The 21,476-nt window shown below is 53.9% G+C and overlaps 1 protein-coding gene across 1 annotated transcript; it reads left to right on the top strand.

The window, feature by feature from the left end:
• Window positions 1–619: 619 nt before the first annotated feature.
• Window positions 620–21,053, top strand: DHRS11 (dehydrogenase/reductase 11). The gene is made up of 7 exons (XM_059487220.1): window positions 620–758; window positions 10,227–10,436; window positions 16,103–16,197; window positions 16,696–16,825; window positions 17,351–17,443; window positions 18,020–18,085; window positions 18,493–21,053. The coding sequence occupies exons 1-7, from the start codon at window positions 627–629 to the stop codon at window positions 18,532–18,534; spliced, it is 768 nt and encodes a 255-aa protein (XP_059343203.1). The 5' UTR covers window positions 620–626; the 3' UTR covers window positions 18,535–21,053.
• The last annotated feature ends 423 nt before the right edge of the window (window positions 21,054–21,476 follow it).

The following is a 21,476-nucleotide window of genomic DNA, read 5'->3' on the forward strand; positions in this document are numbered from 1 at the left end:
AGGGCTGTGCCCAAGGGCAGCATGCTTTGGGAAGGGGGTTGGTTTTGGAGGCTGCAGCTTTGGGGGGGGCATTGTTAAATCCTACCCTTTTTTTACATCAATTTAATACCTACCCTTCTGCCTCTTCCAATTAATCCATTTCCTCACGCATTTCGGAGAAATATTTGAGCATCCTTGGCCCTGGGGAGGGGGATAACACTCCCTTCCCTCTGCTGCTCACCCTCTGCTCTCTCCACACCCATTTCATCCCTCTCTAAAACCTGCTTGGCTCTTGGATCCTGCTCTACTCATCCCTCCCGTGGCTGCTGGATCCTGCTCCGCTCATCCCTCCCGTGCCTTTCCACGCTGGGGAACGAAACCCTCAAACCCCGCTCCCACCTGGAGCTGAGCCCCTCAAACCCCGCGCACGGAGGGCGTGTCCCTTATGGGCGTGTCCCTTATGGGCGTGTCCCTTATGGGCGTGTCCCTTATGGGCGTGTCCCTTATGGGCGTGTCCCTTATGGGCGTGTCCCCATGGGCGTGTCCCTTATGGGCGTGTCCCCGGGGCCAGGGGCGTGTCCCGGGGCGGGGCCGGCGGGCGGGCGGCGCTTTGTGCGCGGCGGCTGCGGCGGGGCCGGGCCGGGGCTATGGAGCGCTGGTCCGGCCGCGTCGCGCTGGTCACCGGCGCCTCCGTGGGCATCGGCGCGGCCGTGGCGAGGGCGCTGGTGCAGCACGGCATGAAGGTGGTGGGATGTGCCCGCAGCGTCGACAAGATCGAGGTACCGGCGGGGCGGGGGCCGCCTTTCCCCTCACGGGGCCGCCTCTCCCCTCACGGGGCCGCCTCTCCCCTCGTGAGGCCGCTCCTGGCCCGGCCGGGCGCTGACACCGCTCGGGGGATGCCCGGCCCCGGCTGCTCCTGCCCACCGAGCCGCTGGAGCGGGGGGAAGGTGCCCGAGCGAGGAGCGGGGTCGGTTTTAGGTTTTCTTTTTTTTTTTTTGTTTTGAGCCGCTTCTTATCGAGGTTAAAAATAGCATCTCTGTCCCCGAGAGCGGGATGGGGCTGCTCGGGAGGCTGGGCGCTCCTGGTGTTCAAACAGGGTTCGGTCCTGCCAGGAGCATCCCCACAGCCCCCTCACAAATCTGATGGCGCTGGCTTGGCGATAAAGATGCTCACAAGAAGTGTTTTCTCGGGATTCCTGTTGTGTGTGGGTCAGCTGTGCCTCGCAGGGGCTTATTTGCCATTTAGGAAGTTTCCTCTGAGGGAGGAATTAAGTTTTAGTCATCTTAAATATCGCCATCGTGGGTGTTTGGGGCTAAAGGGGACCTGTGCAATATCCAGGGTTGTGTTTCCATAGCCGGGGTGATAAGGGCTGTGCACAGCTGACTGTGCTGGGAATAAATGGTCCAAAATTCACGGAAACCAAGGCTCGGCATCAGTGGCGTTGCTAAGCGGGGTTGATAAAGAAATGCTCGGGAAAAGCCAAACTTTGCCCCTTTTTCATTGCGTATCACGGAGGCTCTGCTCGCAGAGAGGAGAGAGCACCAATGTGACTGAGTGCACTGTCCTTTGGGGCTGCTGCTGATTTGGGATTTGCAGCGTTTTGGTGCTGTGGTTTGCAGGGAGGGCTGAGCTCTCCACAGCCTTTTCCACCTGCAGCTGGTTGGATGTGCCTGGCAAAGGATGCTGCAGAGGATGTTGTCGCTTCCCATTCCCCTCCACAAAGTTATTTCCAATATTGCCGTTTCCAGCAGCGCCCTTATCTTGGATGTTGTTCTGGACTCTTTTCATTTGGGAAAGAAATCAATGCAACTTGTGTTTTCCTTCGGTGTTCACGTGAGTTTCCTTCCTTTCCCAACCTTTCCTGGCCAAAACGCAGCGTGGGTTTAAAAACCAGCAGTGCTGTGAGACTTTGTGTTTGGATTTGAGTGCGCCCCAGGGCGATGACTCCTGTATTGATCATTAATTGATTAATTGATTGGGTTTGCAGATTGGGGCTGCTCCCCGGTGTCCTGAACTGTGTCACACACGTGTTCCCGCAGCAGCTGATGTTTGTCCCCTCGCTGGGACCCGAGTGTGTCTGCAGGCCTGTCATTTGTTTTGCTGGGTGTCTGGACTGTGTTTTGCTCCGCTGCTATTCTGGGTTTATTTATTGTCGAGCTTGTTTCCTTAACGAGCAAGAAAATCCCAGCGGGGGAAGGTGCTGGAGCGTGGGGGGATCCAGGGTCACTGTGGGAACAGCTCTGTCACCTCCTGGCTGCCAGGGATGCTGTGGGACCCAGCTTTGTACCCAGCCCTGCTTCAGAGCAGGGCTGTTCATGGAGCTGTCCTCCGGGAGATTCACCTTGAGGCTTTTCCTTAAAAAAAAATGTAAAATATAATAGGAAAATATCCAGACTTGGAAGTGTTTGGGGATTTGATTAGAGGGGATTTGATTAGAGGGGATTTGAAATAGGAAAATATCCAGACTTGGAAGTGTTTGGGGATTTGACTGGGGGGGATTGAGGGATGCTGGAACACAGTGGTGGAGGGAGGAGAGAAAGGGAATGTGAAGCAGCTGAGGGTTTGGTGATGCCAGAGCATCCCAGCCATGGCTAACAGAATTATGGAATCCCAGGTGGTTTGGTTGAAAGGAACCTTATAAACCATCCCATTGCAACCCCCATGGGCAGGGACACCCTCCACTATCCCAGGGGGCTCCAGGGAAGCTTGGCATGGAAAGAGGGCAAGAGCAGGGTGTGAAACCTGGAATGCAGAGCTCACTCTAACACAAAGCCATCACATTTCATCAAAGTTCAGGAAGGTTGCTGGTTTTAAGGTGAAATGCTGGAACCCTTGTGTAAGGTGGTTTTGTAACCTCCTTCTAACTGAAAGAGCAGGTTGTCTGGTGGGGATTTAGCTGGGGCAATAAATGCTATGTCAAGATTTCTTAATCTCTTGGAAAATCAGATAAGGGCTTGAGGCAAGATAACGAAGGATTTGCAAAGTTGCGTGTTTGGCATTAAACCCCTGTCACAACTCCAGTGACAGTATTTGTCTTTTGAAATAAAAAATGGTAATGGCTCACAAAAAAGCCCCAAAACCCCCAAAACTGCAGAAGGATATTTTTTAATTTTTCCCTTCCAGTGGCTCCACTGTCCACGTTTCCCTCCCTGCTCCCTGCTGCAGCCTCTTCGTGTGGGTCATCCGACCGGAGCTCAGACAGTCAGACATCGAGGAATAAAATATAATTAAACTGGCTGTATTTTCCTTGTGCACGCCAGGAGGTAATTCAGGTTGAAGGCTTGTTTTAAATGCAGAGCCTGGAGGTACTAACAGCTGTCAAGGACTTCTTGGCGTGTGCTCAGGGAGCGTTTGCTGCTCTCCAGACACCGCCACGCGTTCCAAGGCAGCAGCTCTCACCAAGCAGCCAAGTGTTTTTATTTTTTAGCAGCTTGGAAGAGCAGGTTTTTTTGGGGAAAAATGCTCCTTGGGTGCAGAGATTCGCTGAGATTTACAGCCACAGCCACTTGGGTGCTCCTCACTTCCCCCTGCTCCTCCTCGTGTTTTCCAGGAGTTTGTGTTTGGTGTGTGGCTCCTTGCAGCAGCACAAAAAAAGGGGAGAATTTGCACATGCATGGGACAAAATGTTCCTGCCCTCCCGGCTGGCAAAGCCCTCTCTGGTCTTTTATTCAGTGAGATGTGTGAGTTTTGTTTTGCAGGGTTTTTCCCCAGGTTGGGAGGGTTTTCCTGGCTCAGAGGGACTCTGCAGCTTTTCCCTTGCAGCACAGCAAAGCAGGAGGCAGGGAGCTGTTTCCAAGGGGTTTGCAGTGGTGCTGGTACTGTGCTTTTTTATAACGAAAATTGATTTATTTTCCATTTCCAGAGAATGGCAGAAGTGCTGGCAGGTGCTCCCCCTCCATGCACGGTGTCAGAGCCCTGATCTGCAGCGTGGCTGGGGCTGTCACTGGGGGGAGATGCTCCACGTGGGACACTGCCCCTGCTCCAGCTCACTGGAAATCCTCCAGCAGCTCGGTTGCCTTGCCCTGCTGTGCCCAGGGATGCTGTGCTCCAAAAGAAATCCATTTTTCCCTGTCTTTGATGGCGTGCCGAGAGCAGAGCCGTGCAGGAAGCAATAAATGTGACTTAAGAGACAAGGTTTAACCAATTAATTCCAATGCATTTGTGACAGGTATTGATCAAAGGTGACATTTATAACCAGGGCCTGCTTTGTCAAGGTTAGATCTTGCTCAGGAGCAGCCTTTGATAAGCTCAGCAATTGATTGCAGCTTGGAGCAGCCCAGACTCTGGGGAGGCTGTTGGGAGGAGGAGGAAGGAGCTGAGAATTCCTCGTGGGACCTGAGCATCCATTTTTGGGCTCTCTGGTCACTTCAGGGAACCCTCAGGTGCTCCTAGGAGGGTAATTAACAGCGTAATTAACAGCTGGTTGCTGAGTGTGGTGTTTAATTCCCCGCAGGCAGATCAGATGATGGTTTAGAGCTCACCTGGTTCCATTTTGGTGTTTTGTCTGTCCCTGGTGAGTCTGTCCCTCTGCCCAGCGGCTGGGATGGGTTTCCTGGGCTGTCCCCACAGGTTCCCCCCATCCTGAGCAGGATAATCCCGAGGCAGGGTGCCTGTGGAGTGTGAGTGACCTTCGGAGCCCCCCTGGCCCCTGGCAGGGATTGTTCTGTGTTTGGGGATGGTGGGCTCAAGGCCTCTGAAGGGCTTTTATTGCCACTTGTCCCTGACCAGATCCTGTCTGATAAACAGCAGAGATCCCATCATTGCTGGGAGCAAATACTTCTCTGTGCTCATGGATTCCCTCAGCCCTGAAACTTTAAACCAGCCTGGGTTCCTCTGTTTCTCCCCCAAAATGTGCTTTAAGAATGTGACTTTGCAGCAACCCCCCCTCCTCTGCTGCTCTGCTGTTCCTGGGGTTTGCAATAGAGCAGCAATACCACGCTCAGAACCCCAAAAAGAAATAATAACTGAGCTTTTCCTGGATTTTGGAGCTGGGATGGAGATGTGTGCTGTGTCAGGTGGCTGTGCCGTGCCTCAGTTTCCCTGTGTAAAACCTGGCAGCCGTCCTGGGAGGGTGGGAGGGCTGTGCAGGGGCAGAGCTGGACACAGAGGGGATTTTCTGGCTGGGTTTGGGTTTAAGGAGAGAGCCCAGGGCAGGGGGGTGTGAAAAGAGCTGTGAAGAAAACACAATTGTGTTTTTCCTGGGCTGTATGAGCAGCCTCAGCTCTGCAGGACGCAGTGGCTGTGCCCAGGTGCGGTTTTTCCCTCTCTCCCGTGTCCTGTGGGCAGTGCCAGGGGGATTTCCTGGCTGGCAGCGATTCCTGGGGCAGCCCAGGTGGGTTTGTGGCACCCTGGCTGTGTGAAGTGCTGGATTCCTGTCCCTGCCAGGCCCTGGGCTCAGCTCAGCTGGGGTTGGGCTGCAGTGGCTGCAGATGTTGGCAGGGATGGGCTGCAGCCTCCTCCAAACCTGGGCTGGAATAAAATCCAGCACCTGCCACCTGAATTTGGGGTATCTGTTTGGGGGTACCTGTTTTACTCGGGGTGGTGGGTACGTGCTGCTTTCCATGGACTCTGAGCACACCTGACGTTGTCAGGGCATCACTGCTGCAAATTAGGTGGGGTTTGCTTTAATTAAATTCAATTTTTCTGGGCGGAGATGACACAGGAGGCAGGTGCCAGGAGCTGGGGGTGTCAGGCAGGGGCTGAGGCTCAGCTCTGCCCCCTGAGCTGGGTGCCTGTGGGTTCCTTGGGGATCCCAGTCGTGACAGTAATCCCAGTGATCCCAGTCCCAGCAGGCTCTGTGGGGCTGGGTTTAGGGCAGGTTAGGCTCTGTGGGGCTGGGTTTAGGACAGGCTGAGCTCTGTGGGGCTGGGTTTAGGGCAGGTTAGGCTCTGTGGGGCTGGGTTTAGGACAGGCTGAGCTCTGTGGGGCTGGGTTTAGGACAGGCTGAGCTCTGTGGGGCTGGGTTTAGGGCAGGCTGAGCTCTGTGGGGCTGGGTTTAGGGCAGGCTGAGCTCTGTGGGGCTGGGTTTAGGACAGGCTGAGCTCTGTGGGGCTGGGTTTAGGACAGGCTGAGCTCTGTGGGGCTGGGTTTAGGGCAGGCTGAGCTCTGTGGGGCTGGGTTTAGGGCAGGCTGAGCTCTGTGGGGCTGGGTTTAGGGCAGGCTGAGCTCTGTGGGGCTGGGTTTAGGACAGGCTGAGCTCTGTGGGGCTGGGTTTAGGACAGGCAGGGCTCAGAGGAAGGCAGGGATATTGCTCTAATGAGCTGTCACGGTGACAGCAGTGTCACCTCCTCCTCGCCAGCCTGGAGCAAGGAGTGACAAACTCAAAGTGCCTTGACGTGAGTGGGGAGGGGCTGGGTGAGTGCCTGAAGGTGGCAGGGACCTCTGGGGCCTTTGGCTGTGTGTGACAATGGAAATTGAACACTGAGTGAGCTGAGGAAAGCATCTCCTGGGATGCTGAACTGCTGGGGAAGTGCAGGGAGCAGAAGAGGCTTGGGAAGGAGCAGCGTGGCTCTGGGAGCTCATCTCCCAGCTCTGGCTCTGCCAGACCCAGCTTAGCAGGAGCCTGGGAGGAAATGTGGAATGATATTTATCCTTGGATCTTATGGGCCAAAAGGTACCCAGAGCTCAGAGTGTGATTCTCTCCATGTGACACAGCTCTGAATCCCACTCATGGGCACAGAGCACAGTGGAAATTAATAAATAAATAAATAAACAAACCTCACCCTGCTGCTTTATTCACTGTACCTCTCTGTTATGCTGTTATGCTGTTATTAAATCTTAATTAAAAGCAGCTTCAGACGTGCCAATCATGGAATGAAAGGGTTTGTAAGCCCCCAGTTGTCTCTCACAGCTGTGGAGCTGTTTGTTACAGTTTTTGTCCTTCATTTCCTTCAGGCAGCAAAAGTGATTGGGGTGATTTTGGTGCTTTTCCAGTTGGTTTCTTGGTGCAGGAGCTCAGTCAGTAGGACACAGGTTCCTGTGGTGAATGGCAGGTGAGATTAAAAATCACCCAATGGCTTCTCCTGGCTTCCATCTCTCTGAGCTAAACGTGTCTGAAGTTAATGGGAGACTGTGCCAAACAAAGCCCTGCTTGACTCCTTCCTTCTTTCCCCCCTCTTTAGAGCCCCTTAACATTTTATATCAATTGGTTCTGTAAAACCATTTCACCAGGACTGAGTGTGGATATGCACAAAGAGCATTAACCCTCTCAGGGGAGAACTGGAGGTTTCTGAGCACGGCAAACCCATCCCATAAATGAGAGGCATCCTTTCAGACTGGCTGTCCATTTTCAGGCATCCAGAGATAATGCTGTGCTGCAGAGATGCTGGGAGTGTCCCAGGCTTTGGAGCAACCTGGGACAGTGGAAGGTGTCCTTGCCCATGGCAGGGGTGGGAACTGAATGATCTTTAAGGTGCCTTCCAACCCAAACCATTCTTATTTCAGATTTCCATCTCCAGCTGCTGGACTTGCACTGCCCTCACCTGTATTGCAGTTGCATTACCTGGTCACTCTCAAATTGTTTATGAAATCTGGAAAATCAGCTTTTTTCTCTTTTTTTCTTTCCTCCTTGTGCATGGGGTGAGCTCAAAGTGGAGTGAGCATCACTTGAGTGACTTAATGGATGCTCTGAAAAAAAAACCCTCCATGAGCTCCAGCTCAGAGCTGCTTTTCAAAAATCTCTTGCAAACTTGCCTGCAGTTGATGTTTCTTTGAAGAGCCTGTGATGACTCTTTATCTGTAGATGGTTGGAGCACAATCCAGCCCTGCCTGGGTGTCAGCAGTGTTCAGCACTTGCTTTTCAAAGAGAATTTGTTAGCACAAGTACAGCCTGAGAGATGAAAGGATCTGTGTTGGAGGCAGCCAGACACCAGGCGGGGAGGGAAAGGTTTTGAGGGAGATTTGATTTCCCAGGTCAGTTGTGGCAGAGAAGCTGAAAAGAGAAGTGAAAGGGCATTCTCCTGGTGCAGCTGGAGCAGAGGAGGGGCAGCTCCAGCCAGAATGCTCAGCTTGGAGGGACCACTGTGGGGCTTGTGGTACAGCCTGCCTGCTGCAGCAGGATTATCCCAGAGCAAATCACAGCCCTTGTTCCCTCTGCTCCTTCACCTGGGTTGGCACTGAGCAGGGGAGGGTGGAAGTGGCAGCTGGACATGGACACAGAGCCCTGTGTCCCCCTGGGCTGTCAGTGAGCTTGTCTGTCCCTCCCTGTCCATGTTGGGTCCCTGTTCCCTCCAGCTCTCCTGGCACGGCTCCTGCTCTGGGAGATTCCTCCCATTGCCCTGTGCTCGTGTTTCTCATTTTTGGACATCTTTGGCATTGCTTGATTCTCACTCTCTCACCAGTTCATGGTCCTTTTGCCCTTTTCCACTCCTGTATCTTTGCAGGAACAAGGCCCCATCCCTGGAGCAGTTTAGAACCTTGCAGCAGCCCTTCCTGCTGCTGTGAATTTGCTAAATGCTGCTCTTGCAGGGATGCAGGCATTTCCCCTCCCCTCGCTGTTTATTCAAGCGTGTGCTCCAAAGGTGAAAAGGAAAATATTCTCCCACTCCTACCAGCACATCACCAACAAGGTTCCCTGCATAGCAAGGTGCTGGCAGCCCCAGGAGGGCACAGAGAGGGGTGGGATTCAGTGCCAGGGCAGCTTTGCTCAGGCAGGGATGCTGTCAGGGGCTCTCTGGGGATGCTGCTGGCAGGGATCGATTCCAGCTCAGCTCAGCACGTCCCTGCCCTCCCTGCCTGAGCTGTGAGAGCAATAATGATCATTCTTGTGTTCTGCAGGGCCTCCCCTGAGCTGGGAGCCAGGCAGCAGAGCAGCTCCTGCACCACAGCTCTGCCCTGGGCTGGTTCTGCCTTGTGGTCCATGGAAGCTGCTGGGGTTTGGGGAAGGTAAAGCAGCAAAGCTGCAGCTGCCTGCTCAGGGCTTTGGTCCAGCTCTGTGGTTGGCTCAGCTACTGGGAAAGGCTGAAAATCATTTACCAGACAGCCCCAGAGTGCTTCATTTACCAAAATGCCTCAAGTGGACGTGTTTGGGGTGCAGGGAGGGCTGGGGAGGAGCTCGGAGCTGCCTCCATGTGCCATCACTTGCAGGAGATTGCTGCCCTGGCCCTCGCTCCTCCCTTTCCGAAAGGCTGGGAATTGCAGTGCCTGGAGTGCAGGAGGAGCTGGCAGGCACAGGGCTGTGTGGCACACGCTGGAATGTCACTGGCGGTGACACCGCCACGGCCCCGTGTCCCAGGGATTTGGTGGGCATTTGTAGCCAGAATCCATCTCCCCTCAGGAGCCAGACATCATGTGGCTCCTGCCTGGCGCTGGGAGCTGTCACTGTCACTGCTGTGACACATCGGGGAGGAGATGCCGCTTCTCATTAGCGTCAGGGGTAAAGGGCACCCTCGGAGCTGTGCTGGCAGCTGGCAGCAGCTCCTGGCCCTGCCTTGGCTGTGTGTCACCCAGCCTGACAAAAGCTTGGGGTATTTGGAGTCATCCTTGGCCGTGGCTAACGAGGAATTGTCCTTTGCCAGTGTGGCAGACTGCCAGCCTGGTGCCAGGGCAGCACTGGTTTGTGGTTTTGATTTGTATTTTGTGTGTGCTGCTCACCTTGAGCAGGAGCAGCACAGCACTGAGCCTGTCCTCAGCTCCAGAACTGAGAGGCTGGAGCTCTCAGCTTCTGGATATTGAGATCTCCTTTTTCTTAATTAGCATCACACTGATCCTTCCCCAGTGCCTGCTTTGCAGGCTGTGTTAGCCCTGAGGTGTGGTCTTCAGGAAGTGGCTGCATGAGCTGCTCTGTGGGGAGAGTGGGCTGATGGCTCTTTCCACCCTTCCTTCTGGCTGTATTTCCATCCTTCCTGCTGGCTGTTTTCCCCCTTCCTTCTGGGTATTTTCCCCCCTTCCTGCTGGCTGTTTTCCCCTTTCCTGCTGCTTGTTTTTTCTCCTTCCTGCTGACTATTTTCCCCCTCTCTGCTGGCAGTATTTTCCCCTTCCTGCTGGCTGTTTTTCCTGCTGGCTGTATTTTCCCCTTCTTTCTGGCTGTATTTTCCCCTTCCTTCTGGCTGTTTCCATCCTTCCTGCAGGCTGTATTTTCCCATCCTGCTGGCTGTTTTTCCTGATGACTGTTTTCCCCCTCCTGGTGGCTGTTTGTCCCCTCTCTGCTGGCTGTTTTTCCCCCATCCTGCTGTCTATTTTTCCCTTTCCTTCTGGCTGTTTTCCCCCTCCTGATGGCTGTTTTTCCCCCCTGCCTCTGTCTCCCCCAGAAGCTGGCAGCTGAGTGCCAGAGCGCTGGCTACCCGGGCACGCTGATCCCCTACAAGTGTGACCTGTCCAACGAGGAGGAGATCCTGTCCATGTTCTCTGCCATCAGGACCCTTCACCAGGGGGTGGATGTGTGCATCAACAACGCGGGCCTGGCGCGGCCCGAGCCGCTGCTCTCGGGGAGGACGGAGGGCTGGAGGACCATGATCGATGTGAGTATTCCTGGGCCGTTTGCTGTCTCTCCTGGCCACCCTGTCCCCATTGCAGAGCTGAGGATCTGCTCCCCAGCCTGCTCTGACACAGCCCAGTTGTGCTGCCTGGCGGGTGGAAGGACATCCTGCCCTGCTGAGCCCCCACCTTGGAGGATGGAAACACAGCAGCATTTTTCCTTCAGCTCGCTGGCTTTCTGAAGGAGAAGAGCCTCCCTTTTTCCTCTTTCTTTCCTCTTTTTTTCCCTCTTTTTTTCCTCTTTATTTCCTCTCTTTCCTCTCTTTTTTCCCCTCTTTTTTTCTCTTTTTCCTCTTTTTTCCTCTTTTTTCCCTTTTTTCCCCCTCTTTTTTCCTCTTTATTTCCTCTTTATTTCCTCTTTATTTCCTCTTTTTTCCTCTTTATTTCCTCTTTTTTCCTCTTTTTTCCTCTTTTTTCCTCTTTTTTCCTCTTTTTTCCTCTTTATTTCCTCTTTTTTCCTCTTTTTTCCTCTTTTTTCCTCTTTTTCCCTCTTTATTTCCTCTCTTTTTCCTATTTTTCCTCTCTTTTCCTCTTTTTTCCTCTTTTTTCCTCTTTTCCCCCCTCTTTTTTCCTCTTTTTTCCCCTCTTTTTTCCCCTCCATTTTTCCTCCTTCTTTTTTTCTCCTTTTTTTTCTTTTTTTCTTTTTTTTTTTCTTTTATTCCTTCAATAAAGCAGGAAATGGAATGCCAGGCGCTGGGGTTTGCGGCTAATCCTGTTACTTGTGGCAGTGGTTTGTAGAAATGGGCAGATTCTTTTTGGCTTAAAAAGCTGTAATGCTTTTTGTCTTTACAGCTTCATTTTCCGCCCATAATCTGGTTAGGGCTGGGTGTGAATGGGAGTGTTTCATGTGCTGAAATGGGAGCTGTGCACATGGCCCATCCCATTTACAACTTCTCCTGGGCACCTTCGGTGACTTCACCATTTTTGTCATTTTGTGGGGGCCCTTTCTCTGCACATAGCACTGGGAACCACAGCTGTGGGACCTCGGGATGGTTTGGGTGTCCTTGCAGTGTCTCTGGCCAGGGAGGTGCTGGATTTTGGTGTGATTTCCCCTCCTCTGGCCAGGGAGGTGCTGGATTTTGGTGTGATTTCCCCTCCTCTGGCCAGGGAGGTGCTGGATTTTGGTGTGATTTCCCCTCCTCTGGCCAGGGAGGTGCTGGATTTTGGTGTGATTTCCCCTCCTCTGGCCAGGGAGGTGCTGGATTTTGGTGTGATTTCCCCTCCTCTGGCCAGGGAGGTGCTGGATTTTGGTGTGATTTCCCCTCCTGTGCCGCCTTCCCTTGTGCACAGAAACGTTTTCCTCGCAGGAACAGGAGTGGAAGCCGTGGCTGGCAGCACCTCCAGCAGCTCTGGGAGCTTGTCCTGCTGAAGGGGAGGAGATGTCTGAGGAGCTCTCTGAGGGCCCGGGGCCTCAGCAGTGGAGTCAGCTCCCCTGGCTGCTCTGTGCTCTGTGTAAAAGAGAAGCACTCTGAGACTTCAGGCTCCTGCTGCCAGGCCAAGAGCTGCCATATCCTGCCTAATTAAGTTCTTGTTAGGATTTTGGCCAGCCTGCTGGCTGCTGTGGCTGCAGCCAAGGCCAGCTGAGCCCAGCTTTGTGTGCCCAGAGAGGCTTTTGTGGGCTCCCAGCCCGGGTCACTGCACAGCCGCATCTCCCGGCCCCGTTGCCATGGAGGCTTTAAAGAAAATGAAGTGAAGTGGAGCTGAGCTGAGCTGAGCTGCTGTCCAGCAGGGCGCTGCCAGGCCCTGGGGGTCACCTGGGCCTTGGAAATTCCCTCTCCTGGTCCCTGGGGCTGGGTGGTGTGTGGGTGCTTCAGGGATGCTGCATGTCCTTTGTTTTTAACAGCTGGGCAGGCTTGGGGGGACCTGTGGCTTTTCCAGCTTCCCCAGTCCATATTCCCTTCCCTTGCTCAGCTGGAAGTGCTCCCATTATCTCCCTTCCACCACTTTTAGGGAGAAAGATTTTGGAGTGGGATTGTCCTGTATGGGACACTGCAGTGTTGGTGTTCACAGTGGCTCAAAGTTTGGGGTCCCCCTGCTTGTGGGGGCTGCTTTGGGCTGGGATGGGGGGAAGAGAGGTGACCCCCCAATGGCAGTGTCAGGAAAGCACTGGGGGATGTTTTATTCCCAGGGATGGCTGTGTGGCTGTCCCTGCTCTCTCAGTGCCTGGCAGAGATGCTGCTGCAGCAGCCTGAGCCAGCCCAGCAGACATTTCCCTCTCCCCATCCTCCAGCAGCTGCTGCCTTGGCTGCTCGTTTCTGTGCTCGTGGAACAGCCCTGCAGCATAAAGGCAGAGCCCTGGGATGCTCCAGAGCCCAGAGCCTCACTCAGCCTGGCCTGGGCAGCCTGACAAGGCTGGGCTTTGCTTTCCATGCTGCTGCTCAGGCTGGGGACAGCTCAGTGCAGTTCTCCCTTTTGTTCTGTGTCCCTGCTTTGTGGCTGCATGGCAGTGGCAGTGTCCCCCCTGGCAGCGTTCCCTGGCACTGTCCCTGTCTGCAGGCGCCATGGCAGGGCTGGGGGGCTCTGCAGGGCCAGCCCCCCCTGCCAGGGCACCCCAGGGCCAGGCCAGGCTCCTGTCCCTCACAGGGAGGGCTGCCAGCACCTTCCACTGGGTTTGCAGGCAGCAGGGAGCTTCTTCCCCAGCTTCCCTGGAGAGCTGGGAGATGCTGTTGGACAATTCCAGGGCACCTCTGGGCTGCAGGATGGGAAAAGTTTCCCAACAGCCATCAACCATCGATTTAGGAGGCATTAGGGCCTTAAATCCTTAAATTAAAGGCCTTTTTTTTTCCTTTTTGGTAAATTGATTTTTGCTTCCATGCATTTTTTATGAGCTTTGAGGCTCCTTCCTTCCAGATTCCACTCTCCGTATCCTCCTCCTTGCTGTCCATCTAACAGTGAAAACCACATTATAATTTACTTATTCCTCTCCTTTTCTAATGTTCTTGTCCTTCATTGTCTGGTGTTCATTCCCAGGGTGGGAGCTGCTCCTCCGCAGGCAGTTTGGAATGAGGGATGTGCTGGTTTGCAGAGCCCTGCCAAGATGTGCTGTGGGTGCAGAAGGGAAGGTGTCACCTCAGGCAGGTTCTGAGCCCATCCTCCCCCATGTCCTCCCTGGTTTCTGAGGCTGGAGCAAAGTCCTGGTGTGCAGGAGGAGCTGCTGTGCACACTCTGAGCCTCTGGGGCTGCAGCAGCTCCTTCACTTCTCACCCACTGACCTTTCCAGCCAGGAATTCAAGCTGAACTTCCCATTTTCCCTGCTCAGGGCACATCCCCTGACTCCTCTAGACACAGCATGGGTTTCATTCTTGGCATTGTTCACTGACAAGCCAGGCTCTGTTCTTCTTGCTTTTCCCAGCCATCTGTGCAGGGATATGTCTGCTGTGAGCTGTGCTTCCATGTGTGCTCTGGGGCTGGGACACCCCTTTGGAAGCCTTGGGAGAGGCTGATTCTGGGAAAGGGAAATGCTGAGCACTTCTAGGAACAGGATCCTTTGTGTTCTCTGACCTGGCAGCCGGGGCTGGTTAATGTGGCACCGTGGTGGCTGTCACAGAGCTGCTGCTGACACTCAGGTGTGCTGGGCACCCTTGTAAGGCACCTCTGAGCCTGTTCTCCCTAAAATAGGAATGAGGCAGAAAAATGTCTGATGTGAGTATTTGTAACAACAGCCTCGGGGTCACACACACTTGCTCATTTTCCTCCTCAGTGCCTGCTGCACCTTTTGAAATGGGATTTCACCCCAAACCCAGTCTGTGCTGGTGGGAAAAGGCCATCCCAGCTCAGCTGCCTTCCAGCCAGTTGTTTTGTTGCACCGTGGGGTTTTATCACAGGGCTCTGGACTTTCCCATGTGCTGTTGATTGGGATCTGGCTCTGCCAGGAGCTGTCAGAATGTTGTAACCTTGCCCAGGCCGCTCTGTGAGTCACTTTGGGGTGATGTTACCCTCTAGTGGCCTTTGGAGAGGGATCTGGGAGTGGCTGCTCCAAGGAGGAGCTGCCTGGTGGGCTGGGGGAGGCAGGATTTGTTTGTCATGGGGGTTTTACACCAGCAGGTGCCCAGGTCCATATCCCAAAGCCCAGGGTCAGGCTGTAGGGTGGCTCCTGCTTTCCCTGAGCACCCTGTGTGAAATCCCTGCTGTGAAATCCCCAATCCTGCCTGTGCCCTGCCTGCTCCGGGCTCCACCCCAGTGCTGAGGGGCCCTTGTGTCTCCTCTCTGCTCCTTTTCCTCCTGGCACAGCCCAGGTGGATTCCCAGGTTAAAGATTTATCTCTGCAGCCCAGGTGTGATGGTGAGGAGCCAGCAGTGCCTCTGCCCGGCCAAAGTGCACTGGGCTGGGGGTGGTGGCTCCTGGTGCCGCCTGGGCACTCCCAGGGGCACATCAAAGCCCTGCTTATCTCTGCTTATCTCTAAGACAAACCCCTCAGCGATGGCCTGGCAGTGAGTGGGGAATAAGGACCAGACAAAAGCAGTGACAAGGATCTGACCCTGCTGCTCTTTGTGCTGCTCAATTATTGCATCTCCCAGCTCCATCCCTCTCTTGCCTGTCCTTTTGTGCCAGCAAGTCCCAGTTATTCTGCCCCATTCTTGTTCTTTTTTTTTCCCCAGGGATGATCCCAGCCCTCTCCCATCTCCATCCCTCACTGTTCCTGCTGCTCCACCTGCCTTCTGATTCATCAGAAAATCACTTCTTCCTGCAGATTGCAGTGTGTTCTGACCCTTCTGGGCTGCTCATTTAGCTGGCCAAGTGACATGCTGTTACACAGGACCTGCCAGGGGATGGTCACATCCTTCCTGGAGGCCTTCAGCAAAACCCTTCCAAATCTGAGCCCCCTGAGCAATGAGCGCTGCTGCTGGGATTGCTGCTCATCACTGCTGCGGCACCTCCGGGCCCTTTGGATTCCAGCTGGGAGAATTTCCTCATCTTTATCTCCCAGCAGCTTTGGCTCAGTGTTTATGGTCAGGACGGGCTGGAATGCTGTGCATTAATGCTTGGGGAGTGACAGGATCGAGTTTAACCGAGCCAGGGCGGTGCTGGTGCACAGAGCAGGGGCCTGGAGTGCTCTGGGTCCTGCAGGGCTGGGGAATCGCCAGTTTGGGCTGGGGCAATGTCACCAGGCAGGGACAGGGACAGGGACAGCTCGGTGGCTCCCACAGCCCCAGGCTGAGTTGCCCACTCTGGGGTTCCCTGTGGCACAGAGTGAGCCTTGCTTCCCGTGCCTGGGAGCTGCTGGTGCCTCCTGTGATCTGCTGGCGCTGTGACAGGCAGGAGCTGGGGATTTCCTCGTTAACGAGCTGCCCTAATTACCTGCTGTGAGTGCCCTGCCAGCTGTCCGGAGTGCTCAGTGAATCACCTCGGGCTCCTGCCTGCAGTGCTGCTCTGGGGAGGGCTTTGCTCTCCTTCCTTGGGCTTTACCCTCACCCCTGCCCCTAAAACACCCAAATCCATTTATTTCTGCTCCCTCTGGGTGTCTGTGCACCCCTGGCCCTGTGGCTGCAGCCCCCAGCTCAGCTGTGGGGTGTGAGGATGAGCCATTCCCTCTTTGGGTTTTCCTGGGAATTGCCTGGGGACGAGACTGGAGCTGATATCCCGGATTTTGGGCACACAGGGGGTGCCAGGCAGGACTGCTGGCCTTCATTTCTTATTTTCTCCCCCTCAGGTCAATGTGATGGCCGTGAGCATCTGCACCCGGGAGGCCTATCAGTCCATGAAGGAGAGAAACATCGACGATGGGCACATCATTAACATTAACAGGTGAACAAAGGGGGCTGTGGGGCCAGCCTGGGGCCCTTCCTGCTCCTCCCTGCAGCACAGAGAGGATTTAAGCACCGGCTGGGGTCAGCCTTGGGCTTTCTCCTCCTGCCTGCCTTACAGGAAGGGTTTCAGCACTGGAGCTTCAGGCTTGCTGTGGTGCTGATGGGGATTCCTGAGGATTGTGGGGGTTGATGCTTCAAACTTAATCTTTGCTGGTTTAAAGGGAGTAAGACCAAACCAGGGAGATAAGGATACCTCAAACAAGGGAGATAAGGATACTCTAAATGAGGGAGGAAAGGATACCCCAAACCAGGGAGAAAAGGGTGATACCAACCCCTGCTGATGGGGCAGGGCTGGCATTTGGTTTCTGGAGCTGCTCAGGGAGGTTTGGCTGTGCCTGTCCCCCGCTGCAGCCCCGTGCCAGCCCCCAGTGGGTTCATTGTGGTGCCCTGGGGTCCCTGCCAGCTGCCAGCAGCGTGCCCTGTGCTCTGTCCCCAGCATGAACGGGCACAGCGTGGTGCCCCAGTCCGTGGTGCATTTCTACAGTGCCACCAAGTACGCGGTGACAGCGCTGACCGAGGGGCTGCGGCAGGAGCTGCGCGAGGCCAGGACCCACATCCGAGCCACGGTGAGAGCCAGGGCCCTGGGCTGTGAAAATGGGGCTCAGCACCCTGGGAATGGTCAGGAAATCCTCTGGGGAACTGTCCCAGACCCACATCCGAGCCACGGTGAGAGCCAGGGCCCTGGGGTGTGAAAATGGGGCTCAGCACCCTGGGAATGGTCAGGAAATCCTGTGGTGCTCTGTACCAGGCAGGTGGGGGCACAGAAGGTCTGGGAAGGGATTTTTGGGGTGCACAGAGTGGGAAGTTGCTTGTTGGATGGGGTCACATCAATAGAAGGAGGCACTGAGCTGGGCTGTGGGTGCTCAGTCAGAACTTTTCCATGTTTTTCTTTGCTTCTCTGTCCCTCTGGGCTGTGAGGAGGGAGGTGCCCACCAGAGGTACCTGCCACAACAATCAGTAAGGTCTTCTCACTTCAACTGGTCCCTTAAAATGGGTGGGAAAGGAGAATAACAGAAAAATAATTTTTTTTTTCATTCTTTTACTGAAGGGGAATTACAAAACCTATTAGGATGTGCTCTGCTTTTTTCCAGTGTATATCTCCAGGACTGGTAGAAACAGGATTTGCTTTTAAACTCCATGATAATGACCCTGAGAGAGCTGCTGCTACGTATGAGAGCATTCGGGTAGGACCTGGGGGAGTGGGAGCAGAGGGAAGTGGCTCTGGTTATAATTGATCACTTCTCCTGGCTGATGGTTCCAGGGAGTGTCCAGTGCTCTCCAGTCTCAGCCCTCAAACCTCACATTTTCCACTGGTATTTACAAACTGTGTAGGTTTCCATTTGGGTTCAGTTTCCAGCTCCTTCCGTTTTTCCTTTTATTTTGATGTTTCTGTAAATCAGTGTCATTCAGCTTTGCCATTCTGCAGGCTGTGACTTCTTCATTGCAGAGGAGATGGGACAAGCAGAGGTGCCAGCACAAGGAGAAGTGTTCTGCAGGGGGCAGGGGATTTTCTGTGGGAATTCCTGACAAGGGTGGCAGAATCCCTGTGCCAGCAGTGAGATTATCCTCAGCAGATTATCAGCACCAGGCACATCCTCTGTTACATTTCCAATGCACTGGGTATTTCCTGCTTGCTTGTCCCTCCTGGCCGTGCCCCAGTGACACTGTCAGAGCTCATCAGGGATGGGCAGGAGAGGAGGGATCTCCTGGGGAGCTCTGGGGGTGCCCTCTGACCCAGAGCCCTTCTGCTGTTGTTGCAGTGTCTCAAGGCTGAAGACATGGCCAACGCTGTCATCTATGTCCTCAGTGCCCCTCCTCATGTCCAGGTAGGCTGGGGCTGGGGCTGGGGAGGGGCCCAGGGCTGCCCTGGCCTGGCTGATCTGCTGCTGGATCAGCTGGGAGCTTAGGGAGCCTGTGCTGGGGATTAGCAGGGATCACGTTTGTTTACACTTCCAGCCCTGGGATGGCACTGCTGGGGCTCTGGCACTGCTGGGGCTCTGGCACTGCTCAGGGTGTGGGATGGCACTGCTGAGGATCTGGGATTGCTCAGGGTGTGGGATGGCACTGCTGAGGATCTGGGATTGCTCAGGGTGTGGGATTGCTCAGCTCATCAGGCTCAGCCCTGGTCACAGCGTACAAGTGCCCAGTGCAGGGCTCCAGTGCAGAATTCCAGTGCAGGATCCCAGGATTCCAGTGCAGGATTCCTGTTCCATGCCACGCTGCTCTCTTGCAGATTGGGGATATACAGATGAGGCCCACGGAGCAGATCTCGTAGCAGGGCAGGAGGATGAGGAGCACCATGAGCAGCACATGCCCACTCCACCTGGAGCCCTCTGGCAGCCCAGGCTTCCCTCAGCTGGCTGGCAGCGTTTTAATCAAGTACCAAGGATCATGTCTGAAGAATTGTTTTTCTCTCCCTCTCTCTGAGCTGGTGCTGGTGCTGAGCCAGTTTGAAAAAAGAAAAAAGAACCACAAACTCGTAGTGGGTCTCTTTCTCCCCCACTCCTTTCTGGAACTGCTTGAGAGTAAAAATGTGTTTGAGAGTAATGCAGGGAGGTGGTTTGTGGAAGATGGTTTGTCTCCAGGCTGGTTTATTCTTCATTTTGCTTTCTTATCAAGGTTTGTTTGATCTTCGTTGCTGATGCTGTGTGTGGACCTAGGTGAAGTGGCACAAGATGTTTGCCAGCTTCAGTGTGCTTAGGGTTTGAGATTTGCAGTGGACATGATACATTAATCCATCTAACACTCTGAGTTTATTTTCATCAGGTTGATTACTGATGGTGGTGATGCAGGTGATATTTTCCTTTTCTTTTGTACTCCACTGCCCTAACCCCAGTGTACAACCTCCCCCAGCCCTCCTTTCCCCTTCACATGGCTCATGCCTGCCAAGTTTGAGCAAGTATAAATGTGTGTGCTTGATATTTCTCTTTTTTTCTAGGTAGGTAAATATTTGGAGGAAAAGCACCTGTCCCTGTGCAGGTTAGGATGATAATCTAAGTGGCATAGTTACAGTAAGAGTGAGTTGTTTGGTATTTTTAATAAAAACTAAACGTGTGCTGTCTTGTGACCACCTCTATCCTTGGTATCATCTCCCAGCACTCTTGATGTTCTGTGTGTGATATTTGCATGCATTGACACTTTTCTGCAAACGTGGATTGCTCTGGTGCTGTTGAAATGCTGGTGCTGAGGAGCTGGAAATGGTGGAAGTTTATTTTTATGTAGAGACACAAACTCTGAGAGAGAGAGAGAGAGAGAGAGAGAGAGAGAGAGATAGAGTGGAACAAGCCCTACTGAAGGTGTCTGGAACGAGGAGGGATTTGCAGATTTGCAGGGGTCTTTTGGCCACAGAAAGCAGCAGGAGAAGGGTCTGGCTGAGATCCTGTGCTGGTGCAGCCCCAGTGTCTGGCTCTGGGTTTACTCTGAGTTGAGGGAGAGGAGAACTGGCCCCATAGCAGAGCTGGAGTTGTCTGGAGACCCTCTGCAGGGAGGTCTGTGTGTGCCCAGCTCTCCAGGGAGCTCCTGGGCACGTTGCCTTAAGATTGCAGACCCTGTCCAGCTCCTGCTGGGCTCCAGGAGGTCAGGGATGGTCAGAGCAGAGGACAGAGAGCTGGGAGATTGGGGTTGGATTGTTTGGCTTACACCAGAAGAGCCCTGGGAGTTCATCTGTGCCAGCCCTGCGCAGGGGAGAGCAGAGCTGGGCCACCAGGACACGAGTTCAGCTCCCTGTACAGCCTTGGGCAAGTCACTTTACCTCTCTGCCTCAGTTTCCCCGTCTGGAAATGGGGATAATGACACTCACCTACCTCACAGGGGTGTTGTGAGGACTCACAAGCTTTTGTAAAGCACTTTGACAGGCGCTGTGTAAGTGCTGAGTGTTGCTGTTGAAGTATTGTTATGAATTAAACCTTGTGATACCTAGAATTCCTTGTGCCAAAGGTGAGCAGCTGTAGGAGGATACAAGGAGAAAACTGGCATAACGTTCCTTTCATGATGGCAAAAACAAAAGGCAATTTGCCCCTTTTTCCCCCCTTTATTAACACATGGTTTGTTCTGTCCATTCACCAGTTTTTACTGACAAGTGCACCTGGATTTGGCTTTTTAATTTATGGTGAGTGAAATCCCTGCACTGCCCTGCTCCAGGATGCCAAGGTGGTGCCTTTGTGTGCATTCCCAGCCGGTGCCCTGTGTGCCATCTTTATAAGGTGGTTGAGCTACTAAAGAGGCCAAAAAAAAAAACCAGAAAAAATGGAAAAATTAGGAACTTCTGAGCAGGGATGTGGGCAGCAGTGGTGAAACGTGGAATGGTGGCAGCAGCTGTGTGCAGAGTTCACAGATGTTGCAATGTGTGGCTGAGGAGGGCCTTCACATCTCCCTGTGCTGTAAAAGGAGGATTTGGAGAGAATTGCTGAAGATGCAGAACCCTGACAAAGGGTTTGTCCAGGTAGTTGCTCCCTGCAAATACAACCTGGCAGCCCTGCAGCCCTGGAAGTTTTTTTTCTTTTTCCCCCAACATTTGTAATCTCTGAAGTCACCTCGAGGTGATGTGCAGTGTATTTTTCCATTTGAAGTGTGGTTTTAGGGGATCATCCCTGCTGCCTGCTAACCTCCCCCATAGGAGGGCTCCTCAGGTGGCCTTGGTGGCACCTCCTGCCACCTCCTTGGGATGAGATGGGACCCCATCTCCCACCGAGGCAGTGACACCCCTCAAACGCCAGGATCAGTGACCTGTGTAATTTATCAGTAGGTTTCTATTGTGAACTGTAAAATAAAGAATAAAAAGAGAGGCACACTGTGGCTTGTCTGTGGTGTGTTTTGTTATTTTTGTGTTAAACCTGAACAGCCTTTTTACTGTTCACACCCAAAGTTTTCTTTGGGGAACGACCCAAACAGAATCCTTCCCTTTGGGGTCTTTATGGGGAAAGCCAGAATTTCTTTGCAGAGCTGGACAGCATCCAGTTGTCTTGGGGGGTAACCTGTGGGGGTCTGGCTGGGGACAGCTCTGGGATGCTCCGTTCCTGGGCGGTTCCCGGTACCGGGGCTCACGGGGTTCCCCATTCCTGGGGTCTGTCCGGGGTCATGGGAGCTCCCCATTCCCGGTGCCCAGGGTCTGTCCAGGGATTCTGGGGTTCCCCATTCCCGGTACCCGGGGTGTGTCCGGGGGCTCTGGGATGCTCCGTACCCGTTCCTGGGGTCACTGGCGTTCCCCATTCCCGTTCC

Source organism: Ammospiza nelsoni, chromosome 21 (genome assembly GCF_027579445.1).
Source record: "Ammospiza nelsoni isolate bAmmNel1 chromosome 21, bAmmNel1.pri, whole genome shotgun sequence".
Lineage (NCBI taxonomy): Eukaryota > Metazoa > Chordata > Aves > Passeriformes > Passerellidae > Ammospiza > Ammospiza nelsoni.

Coding starts and splice junctions, on each gene's coding strand:
- DHRS11 (XM_059487220.1), top strand. CDS start 627: ATGGAGCGCTGGTCCGGCCGCGTCGCGCTGGTCACCGGCGCCTCCGTG. Junction 759..10,226: donor GCAGCGTCGACAAGATCGAG/GTACCGGCGGGG, acceptor TGTCTCCCCCAG/AAGCTGGCAGCTGAGTGCCA. Junction 17,444..18,019: donor CTACGTATGAGAGCATTCGG/GTAGGACCTGGG, acceptor CTGTTGTTGCAG/TGTCTCAAGGCTGAAGACAT.